Raw genomic sequence first — 12601 nt, 5'->3', positions numbered from 1 at the left:
CCTCTGACACCCTAGTCAGGAGTTCTGGGCTCTCCTGGCCTCTGACACGCTGGGCACGAGGCAGCTCTCCACGTCACCTGCGGGCGTGAGATAAACACGGCGCTTAACAGTTATGAGCGTTGGAGTCGTTAGGTATCTCTGCTGAAACTATAATGCAGCTCCTACCCGAGAGAATGCATTTACCTCCCAGGAGTAGTGGGCTGTGACAGCGTGACACTGTCTTCACAAGCAAGAAGTCTCTGAGTTATTTTCCACAGGCTGCTGCTTTTCTGTTGTCAGCCACTAGAACTTGCCTTTCCTTTTCATCTCCACACTTTCATCCTCCTGTTCATCTTCTGAGCGCTGTCTTAGGTCCGTTCTTGCTCATATTTCTCCTGGGCCTCTCCACCATCTTCCTCCCAGAGTCCCTGGTACCAGGCCTGGCAGCATCTGTCTTCCACTGTCTTCCCTGCTCAGCATCCTTCTGAGAACACTTAGAGAAACTTCACCTCCTCAGTCCTCACTCAGGCAACCCCATCCATCATCCCCAGTTTCCAGGTCAAGACTTTTCCCCTCTGTAATGAGGCGTGCATGCCTTATAAAAATCAGAAATCAGGCCTTGAAAGCAGGAGGCTACTTGTCCACTTTGGGCTTGCCTGGATAAAAATGCCTAACCTCACTGAAATGCCAGTGTCTTTGTCTATAAGGTAGAGATGATGCTTCTCTGCCTAACCCCATAATTTTTAACTCATGGAGACAATAAGTACTGAATCATCTTGGAGAGTCACAAATGCTGTGAAGACCTAAGGGGTCAGGATGAAAATGCCAGGTCATTCCAACCTTAATTCTGTTGCCACATTCATTGCTTCTGCCCCCTCCCCACCTTCTCACACATACTGCGTCTCCTGTAAATATTTTTGAGGCAGTGGCAGAATGGTGTTTTAAAATCTCCTTTCTGTATTCTTTCTCAGTTAATAGGAGACTTAATTTGTAAATCACTGGCCATGCTACCAGACTGCATTCCTTTCCCAGTGCAGATCTGCACGGGTTTTTCTAAACTAGCCAAGGAATGTCCTCGTTGGCTGAGAGAATCCCAGAGAAAGGCTGTAATAGTAGACTTTTATACTGATTGCAAAGTTGTGGTTCATATTAGAAGATCTGTGACATATTAGCTGGATGGGAACTCTCAGGGCTGGGAGGTTCTCATATACATTTCCAGATACCAGCCTTAGATACCATGCTTCTACCTTTTAAAAAGAGATGAACTGTTTGTGCTTCAGATCACACCAACTCAAACTCATCCTTGCAACTGGATCTACAATCCCCCACCAGGCCTTATCTAAATGTAAGCGGAAGATGACAAGTGGGGAGAGTCCTCCATAATCCCTCCTGCTACCATTTATCAAATGTCTTCATCGAATGATGTTCCTTGCTTTGAAGAAAATATATTGTCTTAAAATAACAAGGTTCCCTGGAACTTCTCAAATCCCTCCAGGAAGCTTCTCCATAAAGTACAGTGTCACCCAATCAAGGCTCTAGATGAGATGTTCCTGTGTCCCCTTCCTGCCCAGAGCAGCAGGAGGGAAGAAAGAAAAGCAAGTCCCTGGTTAGAAGGCTAGTCTGAGCCCTGATTCTGATACCTACTTGCCCAGGAACTTTGGCCCAGACATGCTCTATGCCTCTATTTATTATTCTGTGAATGGGGAATACACATATTCATTTCACTCACATTAAAGGATTTTTCTAAGCTCATATATGGGAAACATTTTATAGATGTATACAGCTAAGCAGATATAAATGGATATTACTATTATTGACATAAAAATGCAAGTTATATACATAATTCATCCATTATTTCACATTAATATTTTTGTCTTTCATAAGTCTATCCACACTTATAAAACGCACACCTCTAAAACTCTTATCTGTCTCATTCGCCATTCATTATAGGCAAGAGAGATGATGGTAATGTTGATGATGGTGCTGACAGATATGTGAACTTCATCTTCACTTCTCCCTGACTCAATTTTCCCAACTTTTAAAAAGAAGGTCATTCTTCCAAACATGCCAGGAAGTGAAGCTTGGTTGATCTGATTGGAAGCATAGGGCTGGAGGCTTTTTCCCATTCTTTAAGGAGGCATGATAACCAGAGTTGGCTTCTGGATTAGCTGCTGTGAAACAACTGCTGTGGCTACACCTGTGCCTAGTGCTGTGATGGGAGGACAAATGGCAGCTGCTGAGTGCCTGGCTGCATCTCCTCACTCCAGGCAGTGGGGAGGGGGCTTTGCAGATAATAAGCACACAGGCACCCTGTGTGGAGAGGCCTGGAGGAGATTTCTTGGACTCATGTGGACTCACGTCCAAGACACAGAGACGATAAAGCAGATGTGACTAAAACCTGCAAAACAGAAGCTCTGGAAAATGAGATGGGCCTCTGGAAAGAGCAGTTTCACTTACCTAGACATGGTGTTTACTGAGGCGATAATAACCTGGAGAAGAAACACAGCTTTTACAATGGAAACTGAGCAAAATTAGGGTGGAAAGGGTGTGCTGCGAACCAAAGGGGCATGAAGAACAGCAATGTCAATGCAAAAAATTAATAAATAAATAAAGAAGTTGAATGTAGAATGCATCAGTCAAATTCTGTGGTAAAGGCTGAAAATAAGGCAGCAAAGGCCTAAACAAGAAAAGCCAAGAAAAAAAAAAATCAGTTAAGGTGAAATGATCCAGACCATTTCAGTTGGTCTAGAACAATGGTCTAGACCATTTCTCCCAATTGCACCAGCAGTGTGCTAGTTAAAGAAAAAGTGTGATGAGCTCAAGACAGCCAAACATGCAAAGTCTCCCTTCAGGGCCATGAGCCAAATCAGAAGTTCAGGGTGAGCTGGTGCCATTCAAGCTGCTCCTGATGGGAGACTGATAGCCTGGGCTGTGGGCCATGTGTAACGAGATCTCCCTCCCTAAACAGACTGGAGTCCACGGTCTGTGATGTCTTCTCCGCGGTACAATGCTTGAGTTAATGGTATGGAAACCTTGAGTGTGAGATAGCATGACAGAGACAACCATTTGCATTCACAGTCAAAACTTTCCAAAGCTGCTGTGGGCAAGATCAGACGCCCAGATTCACTCACTAGGCTGTTACTCAACACACTGCTGAGCAAGGCATGGGGTTGAATGGTGGCCTGGGTATAGTTCCTAGCAGAGGATTCCAAGGAGGCACAGCCCTTGTCTCTGGGGGTTTCCCTGGGCCACTGTACATGCCACAGGGAACATGCAACTCAAGCTGTGTATATTTAGCTTTGGAAAGTCTACAATCCAGCATTAGAAGTCATGAGAGCATTTTCTTAGATAAAGATTGTTCTAGAAGGTGTTTAGCTCCCCAAGTCAACCCTTAAAATTTTCTTTGGCCAAAAATCTGTCTGAATACAATGGTAGTAGTCCTAGTGAATCTAATTGCTATGTCTGGGAATATGTCTTCGGGGAAAACAAAGTCAAGAATCCCACTTAGACAGCAGGAGTTATTTTCCCTCTGTGTAGCCTGGACTGTTGGCATGAGGGCACATTCTCCTCTGGATTCCCTCTGCAACAAAGAGACTGGCACTGCCTCCGCTTTGCTCTCTGATGGGCCATCATGCAGGAACCAAGGGGATAATGAGAAGTAGGCCAAGTGGGCACAGGTCTCCCAAGAGTGCAGGGAGTCAGGGCCAGGGCAGGGCCTGGCTAACTGTCTCCTGATTGACCCTGCCTTCGATTCTGTTGGTGTCAGTGATGGTTCTGCCATTTCACTACCTCCATTCTTTCCTTCCTTCTTTCCTTCCTTCAAAGTCTGGGTGCCTGTTACCTATCAGACACTGTGCCAGGTGCCCTGCAGGTTCTTAGATGGTCAAGATCCAGGTCTCAGCCTCAGGGAAGGAACTTTCATGAAAATTTAAGCTCCAAATAAGAACTACTCCTTGAGTCTCCAGGGCTTGGCATAGTATCTGGCACACAGTAGCTACTCATTTTATATTGTTGAATGAATGAAGTGGCTCACAGTGACATGTACACACAGGGCAATGTGAGACTCTGACTGCTCCATCTGGGTACAGCTGGCAAGGCTCTCCTTGCTCTGGCCTTCAGCTGTACAGTCTAGACACACCAAACTCTGCATTCGGTCGTGCAGACATAATTCAGGGGATTTGCTGCCTCAGGACTTGGCTTATGGTGTTCTTTCTGCCCAGCATCTCCGTCTTATTCTTACCCTTTCCACTCCCTTCCCTAGCTGACATCTGCCTTTGACTAATTTCTATCTTTTATTTATTTACTTATTTGGCTGCACCGGGTCTTAGCTGTAGCATGAGAAATCTTAGTTTCAGCATGTAGGATCCAATTCCCTGACCAGGTATCAAACCTGGGCTCCCTACATTGGGAGTGTAGAGTCCCGGGCCCTGGACCACCAGTGAAATCCCACTCCTATCTTAAAGTTATTAATTTATTTAATAAATATTAGTTAAGCACCTACTACACGCAAGGAATCGTTATAGAAACTGGTGATATGGTGACAAACAGAAACCCATGGGCTCAAATACATCCTCACCCTCACAAGGGTATCTATTCAATAGAATAAGACCGTAGAGGTGACTCACTAGTTGTTTGGTGATGAACTGATTAACGCCTGCATGTAAGGCAGAGGGAGCCTTCCTAGTCTTGGAGGTCAAGCAATGCTTCTCTGGTGAAGGGGTGTTTTAAATTGGGGACATGGAGGTAGAGGAGCAGGAAGGAAGAGCTTCTGAGGCAGGAAATGCCCTGAGCAAAGGTCTTGACCTTGTGGAGGGGCAGAGTGTGTTTGAGAACTGAAATAAGCCAAGGTCTCTGTTGGGCTTCAGCAGCTCTGGTAAGCCATTTTTCACAGTCCCCTGAGAATACGTTAGGTACCTCCTTGGAGTTGATGGGATTCTCTTTTCATAACTCCATCCTCACCTGCATTTTTCACATTGTAATATAATTTTATGGGATGAGTCTGTCTAGACCATGGACTTTAAAAGAGCAATCATTTTGAAGTTCCAACGCTTAGTGTAGTACCTGCTATATCAAAGGTGATTGGTGAATATTAGTCAAATGAAGCAGTGAATGAATGAACTGAACTAAGCTTTTGATGACAGCAATGATCAAAACAGCTGTGAGTTCCCTGACAAGTACCTGAAATAAAGTTGGTCCATTTATCCAGTTAAGCACCAAGTCACAACTTCTGATACCAGCCAAATGGATGAACAGAGAGCCTTTCTGATGTTGGAAGAATTTTCCTGCTCACTCGACAGAGTGAGTGCAGGGAGGAGTTAAGGGCCAAAGCAGGGATTTCTTAAAACAACAGAAAAGCATTTCTAGTTGTTCCAACGTATAGATGATGTCCAGGTGGTATATTTTTAATTGCCAAGAGATGCTGGTTTCATAATCAAGTTATGTTCCCTAAAAGAAAATTTAGGGACCCACATAGTACTGCCAACTTTTTAACTTGTCAAATTAGGTCATTAAAAAAATCGATCATGCTATTACTATGAATTCATTTTTTAAAAACTCTAATTGAAAAAGAAGTCTTTGAATCAGCACATTTAGCCCTGGGAAAATTCCACTATATTGTCTTTATCGTTACCGTTTTGCTAGCTCCCATGAAATTTATTTTGAGCAGCTTGCAGTGACAGTTGGGAGTGTTTGAACTACTTCTGTAAGAGTGGTCAGCTCAGAGGAGGACCTCTGGGTAGGGTGGTCTAGGGGAGAAGTCATCTGTAGGAAGGAACCCTGAATTTTGAGGGACCTGCTGGTGGGTCATCTGGGCTTGCAAACTGCCCCTTGAAGAAGTTTTCTCCAGCAAGATGTCCACCAGCAATTCAATGATATATTATATACCCATTCTTCAAATGTTGTTACTTGAACCAAGCCCTGCTCTTTTAACTTATAAATACAAGGCTGGCTGTGTTTGTTGAGTGCTTACACCGTGTGCTCCTTTGGAAATGATACCTTGCCATTTTGGACAGCACTTGTTTTTCTCCAAGGTCAGCCAGCTCCATTCTCAAAAAGATGGTTAACTCTTAGCAGAGAGAGGTGAGGCCAGAGTAGTGAATGAGGGAGCCTTTGCCCTGTGACTTGTTTAACTTTCATTTGTCTTCGGCTTTGCTGGCTCTTCTCTGCTGCATGGGATTTTCCTCTGGTTTCGGCAAGCAGGGGCTGCTCTCTAGTTGCAGTGTGTGGACTTCTTATTGCGGTGGCTTCTCTCGTGGAAGCACAGACTCCAGGGCACTCATGTTTCAGCAGCTGCAGCACCTGGGCTCAGTAGTTGCGGTCCCAGGATCTAGAGCGTGGGCTCAGTCGTGGTGGTGCAGGAGCTCTGTTATTCCTCCCCATGAGGAATCGAACCCGTGTCTCCTGCACTGGCAGGCGGAATCTTTACCAGTGAGCCACCAGGGAAGTCCTTTATGTCTTTAAAAATGTTTTCCCCTGTAATTTAGCCATTTAATTCTGGCTAATTTTATAAACTAGTGGATGGAAGTCACTGACATGAATTTTGAAACTTTCGCTTCTTGGAGGAGAAAAACATAAATTTCTCTTAAAATAGTTTGGGCAAAAGGAAAGGACAGTCCCACTGCCAACATTCTTTGTCTCTCTGGGTCACTCTGAGTGTTAATTTGAATAACAAACATCTACGTGCGTGAAATCTGCTCTTTAATTTCATTAGGTTGACACAAACGAACAGCTGAGAAGAATAGCCCAAATGAGGATTGTTGAATATGACTACAAGCCTGAATTTGCATCTGCAATGGGAATAAATGCTGCCCATCAGACAGGTACACACACAAACTCGCTTCTTGATTTTATGTGCTTGACTATTCACGTTTTAATTCCCACTTCATCTAGAGGCTGTATGCCCATAGCTCTTGACAGCATCCTGTCGTTCTAACATGTCCCCTGTGAAAGCTATAATCACCAGAACAGGGCAGGCTAAAGAAATTGCTGTGTCATCTTTACTCAACAACCCCCCGCCCCAACTCCTGCACCCCAAGGTACTGGTGGACGATTCTGAATGCGTTGTTTCTCTTCCCCAGAGTCCTCTTGCTCATGGGATGAGGGCTAAGGGGCAGATGGCAGAACAAACAGCCCTGGACAGCCTCTGGGTAGAGGGGGAATGTGGCCAGGCTGGTGGGTCCAGTCAGAGGAAAGGCAGAGTGGTGTCTATACTCCAGACCAGGAATTCTAAAGAAACAAGGACCATTTAGGGATCAGAGTCCGCCTGTAGGAAAAGAGAGAAAATTAAGCTCCAGCCTTACGTCTATGCACAGGGATTTTAAGGCACTTATCCTTTCCAACTTTGGGCTCAGAGTCTCAAGAAAGAGTGGAGAAAACAACACTCCCACTTTTTAAAACATTCATTTATTTTTTAATTGAAGGATGAATGCTTTACAAAATTGCATTGGTTTCTGCCAAACATCAACATGAATCAGTCATAGGTATGCATATTTTAATCTTAGAGTGGTTCTGGGATCCAAATTCCTCTTTTGCTTCAAATGCCTTGTAGATCAAAGCCAACACTGATAAGTATCTATTTGCAAAGTCATCCTGTTCACCATTCCCATTCGGGGAAAGGTCTTTTCCTGACGAAACCTGATGGAGTGTTTGTGTCTAGGAATGATCGCCCAGGAGGTGCGAGAGATCCTGCCCAGAGCTGTGAGGGAGGTTGGCGATGTCACCTGTGAAAACGGAGAGACGTTGGAGAACTTCCTCATGGTGGATAAGGTAACCCCTGAACAGATAGCTCCCCTAGGACTTGAACCCCACAAGTGAACCAGATTATTGGTTATTAATCTGGTTCTGTGGCCAGATTATTCCATGTTTGATATTCACTGTGCCCTGAATATCCAACCAGGAAATGGGACAGTAAAAAGAATTCTTCACTGAGCTGTAGAGTAAGCAGGTATTAATTGTCTCACACTGGTCGTAGGGACCAAAAAAGCAGTCACGTTAGGGAAAAAGGGGAAAGACCACACACAACACTGGAGACCACGGATCTTGTCCGAGGAGCAGTGGGCCTGGGAAAGTCCACTCACCCGGACTGCCCTTCATCCTCATGAGAAATAGTGACAGCCAGTTTTGATTAGACTTTGTCTTGAAAAATGAGACTAACCCTTGCAAATGTGTCATTTCTCTCACATGATATCCTTTACGTTATAATTAACACAATGTGCTCCTCTTAGAATGATTGAAGACTGAATGAAATGTTGAATTTTTTTTTTTTTCAGCATAGGTTTTCAACAAAACTGTATGTTTGACTTTCACAGCACAATCATAAAGTGGGTCATTTTTACAAAGATATTCATGAGCTTCATCTTTCTTTCCCAAGGGCCTGTTGAAATTCTTTGATATTTAAATCATTCTCTCTCTTTTTTTCAAATCGTTCTCTTGTGAAGGAAAGTCACCACCCTTGCAGATTAGTTCCTCTTCGCTTGTTAAGGAGTCTGCCATTTCCTTACGAGCTGATGCTTTGGTTATGATTTGAGGGGTTCTCCCAGATCACATCTGTTAATTCTGTGAAATCCTGCATCTTTCACAAGGTTTGCAGACTCACTCTGTGGCTGATTTGCTTTCCATCGCATTATAATATTTGGTGCTAGAGGGAAGGCTGATTGACATGGGGATTTCATGGTAGTCAGAAGAGATGTTTGAGTGAAGACTAATTTGTAATTTGTCAGCTCATCGGGGCAGTGCTTCAAAAACTTCAAAGTGAGCGTGAATCAGTGGCTGCTGCTGCTGCTGCTGCGTCGCTTCAGTTGTGTCCGACTCTGTGCGACCCCATAGACGGCAGCCCACCAGGCTCCCCCTGTCCCTGGGATTCTCCAGGCAAGAACACTGGAGTGGGTTGCCATTTCCTCCTCCAATGCATGAAAGTGAAAAGTGAAAGTGAAGTTGCTCAGTCGTGTCCAACTCTTAGTGACTCCATGGACTGTAGCCCACGAGGCTCCTCCATCCATGGGATTTTCCAGGCAAGAGTACTGGAGTGGGGTGCCATTGGTAGGGGCGTTATTAAAATGCAGGTTTTGGTTCAGCCTGGATTTGGTTTACCTGGATTTCTAACCAGCCTCCAGGTAAAACCTATTTTGCCAGTCCTGCCGGTCAGCAAGACACATCTGGAGTAGCCAGGTAGGCCCTTTCAGTCTTCTACCTACAAGTTCTTAGACAACAGTCTCTTAGATAACAGCATCAGATGGCCTGTTCACTGGGCTGCAAGGGCCGAGTAGTAGAAGTTGAGTTATTAATACTTCTTCCTGCCTCTGAGTCCCTAGAGAAGGAAATGGCAACCCAGTCCAGTATTCTTACCTGGAGGATCCTATGGACAGAGGAGCCTGGCGGGCTGCAGTCCATGGGGTGGTAAAGAGTTGGACACGACTAAGCAACTTCAATTTAACTTTCAATTTCACTTTCCTGCCTCTTAGGACCACATCCTCCATAGGAGAAATTCTTTAGTCTCTCAGATGTAGGTTCACTTGAGAGGTGTTATCATCAGAAATGTATTTGAAGAAATTAAAAAAAAGTTTTTTGGCCATGCTACATGGCTTGTGGCTTCTTAGTTCCCCGACCTGGGATCGAACCTGGGGCCCCTGAGAGCACTGAATCCCAACCACTGGACCAGCAGGGAGTTACCCAGAAATTTATTTTTGATAATAAAAACAACACCAAAATTTGTATTTAATTTACTTAATTTATTTAATTTACAAACTATTTTATGTATAAAATAAAATGTTATAAAATATATTTTAAAATATAATAAAATATAAAATATATTCAGAGGTATCGTATGGAATTTTCCAGGCAAGAATACTGGAGCAGATTGCCCTTTCCTCCTCCAGGTGATCTTCCTGATCCAGGGATCGAACATGCGTCTCTTGCATCTCCTGCACTGGCAGGCAGTTTCTTTACCACTATGCCACCTGGGAAGCCATTAAAAATATATGAAAACATAAAATATATTTAGAGGTATATGTAAAATAAAGTCACCCTCACACTCTTGCTTCCTGGGGTGAGAGAAAGAGCAGAAGCCCAGCTGTCAGCCTCAGGGTCCTGGAGTACGTCACCAGGCTGCCAAGGTGGGGGCTCCCGGGGTCTCGTCTGGTAGCAGCTGTCTTACTTCTGTCTCCAGTCCTTCCCTGGAACATTCAGGATAGAGATTTCTATGTTGCCTGTGTGGGTAGCGCCTGCAGAGGACCTTAGGCCTGTCACTGTTCAGCAAAAATGTCTTCGGGTTTTTCTTGTAAGATGGTATGGAAAACCCCGAACGAACGTTTTGGCCAGCCTAATAGTTCTCCCTCTGGCCTAGTGTTTTCCCATTCCCAGATGAGTTGAATGGAGACAGTCAAGAAGATTAGCAGTTCTGAGGGCCAATGCCCCACTTCCTGTGGGGAAGCTATACCCCAAGTTCATTGCTAGGAAACCAAGCCCAGAATCCTAGGAAGGTGGCAGGGGGGTGGCATTCCTATTCCAAGCAACCAGGTTCACTTATCACCTGAAAAGCCATCCATGCCGAGGGGGCACTGAGTTTATAAATAATTAGAACTGACAAGAGTCCAGAAAGGAAAAGGGACGATTCTCTTCCTTGTAGTGATGTGGTCTATGGCAACGCCACCAAGGCCACAGTCATTTACAGCATCAGTGACACCAAGAGCAGATGAACATCCCCACACTCTAAAGCCCGGCTTTCTTCTTTGACTCACTTCTGAGGACAGACTTGAATTGCTGGTTTAAACCTCAAAGCTCTGGAATATCCCTCTTCTACATTATAAGTTCATCCCAGATTATCTTTTGTAGTGAAGTAGCACAGGGTGATATGAGAGGTCCCCTCCCTGTACTGGAGAAGGCAGTGGCACCCCACTCCACTACTCTTGCCTGGAAAATCCCATGGATGGAGGAGCCTGGTGGGCTGCAGTCCATGGGGTCGCTAGGAGTCGGACACGACTGAGCGACTTCACTTTCACTTTTCACTTTCATGCTTTGAAGAAGGAAATGGCCACCCACTCCAGTGTTCTTGCCTAGAGAATCCCAGGGACAGGGGGAGCCTGGTGGGCTGCCGTCTCTGGGGTCGCACAGAGTCGGACATGACTGAGGCGACTTAGCAGCAGCAGCAGCTCCCTGTACCAGGAGGAAGGAAGCCCTTTGGAACTGCGGGCAAAGAATTTTGCATAAATAAACCTTGTTTAACTAAACCTTAACTAGGTACTTCTTCACTTTGTTCTATCCCTAACCCAAATCTCTCTGTCGTGTCGCTTCTTCACAAATGTATTGTCTCTTTGTCTAACGAGTTTAGAAGTTTAGCTTGTTGCTCTGGTCATGTTTTCAAGTCTTCATTCTCTTGTGAAATTGCCCATGCATATGGAAAAACTCCTGGAGAAGGAAATGGCAACCTACTCCAGTATTCTTGCCTGGAGGATCCCACAGACAGAGGAGCCTGGCGGGCTACAGTCCATGAGATCGCATTAAATAAAATGTGCATGCATGTTAAAATAAAAAAAAAAAAGGCATAGGATATGTGATTCCTATTGTCCACACTCTTTTTCTTTTTTCTAAAGTTTTGTTTTTTTTTTTAATGTGGACTATTTTCAAAGTCTTTATTGAATTTGCTACAATGTTGCTTCTGTTTTATGTTTTGGCTCTTTGGCTGCAAGGCATGTGGGATCTTAGTTCCCTGACCAGAGACCGAATCCACACCCCCTGCCCTGAAAGGCAAAGTCTTAACTACTAGACTGCCAGGGAAGTACCTCCAGGCTCTTTCTTAGCTGTGCAATGAGAAAGATGTACAGACAGACTCTTGCTTTCCTGGGCTCCTCCCTATTCATGTCGCACCATGGCAACCTTTCTTGCTTTGTCCAGGCCTGTTTGTTTTCAAGACCTTCTATAGCATTTCCTGGGCTTTGTGTGTTATAATAATAGGTGGAGATCCAATTAAGATACAAGTCTCTCCCTCTGCACTCCATTGCTCTTCTCTTTTATAAAGAAATTCTCACTGGAGCTAAAATGCAAACTAGAACCTGGAAATGTTGAAATGTTGTGCTCCGTGATTGCTATATCATTTTCACCTAGACTTTGCAACTTGAAGCTGAAGTAGGAAAGAGAATTCTGGATCTTTACAGATTGTCCATACAACCAACCAAAGTTGGAGATTAGGGATGTCAGCCAAAGTTGATGTAAGCCACTCATCTTTCTCTTCCTTTCTTTTTTGTTTTACATATGAGTTTCACTTAATGTGGACCATTTTTTAAAGCCTTTATTGAATTTGTTGCAGCATTGATTTTGCTTTATTTATGTTTTGTTTTTTTTTGGTCATGATGCATGTGAGATGTTATCTTCCCAAACAGGGATTAAACTCACATCCCTTGCATTGGAAGGTGAATCTTAATCCCTAGATGGCCAGGGAAGTAACCTTTCTCTTCTCAACAGGAGAGATGACCTTGTGAGATAAACCTCTCCTGGGGTGATGTGCTGCTTCTCCAAATTTCTCATGTTTTGGCTGGCTCAGTGAAAGCTCAGCCATGGGAGATGGGGTAAGAGGACTCGGGGTTCATACTGAGAGCAAGGGAGTCTTAGCGTGGACACCATAGTCTCCTGA

At 44.4% G+C, this 12601-nt stretch overlaps 1 protein-coding gene across 2 annotated transcripts in view; it reads left to right on the top strand.

The window, feature by feature from the left end:
- MYRFL (myelin regulatory factor like) overlaps nucleotides 1-12601 on the top strand; it is a 122256-nt gene that overhangs the window by 72068 nt on the left and 37587 nt on the right. For both annotated transcript variants that reach the window (XM_069584663.1, XM_069584664.1), the window contains exons 12-13: nucleotides 6689-6797; nucleotides 7634-7743. In XM_069584663.1, coding sequence (XP_069440764.1) covers nucleotides 6689-6797; nucleotides 7634-7743 — 219 coding nt within the window. The remainder of the gene's footprint in view (nucleotides 1-6688; nucleotides 6798-7633; nucleotides 7744-12601) is intronic.

This window comes from Ovis canadensis, chromosome 3 (assembly GCF_042477335.2).
Source record: "Ovis canadensis isolate MfBH-ARS-UI-01 breed Bighorn chromosome 3, ARS-UI_OviCan_v2, whole genome shotgun sequence".
Lineage (NCBI taxonomy): Eukaryota > Metazoa > Chordata > Mammalia > Artiodactyla > Bovidae > Ovis > Ovis canadensis.
Note: the sequence above shows the minus strand (reverse complement) of the source record. Positions and strands in the feature narration are given on the sequence as shown.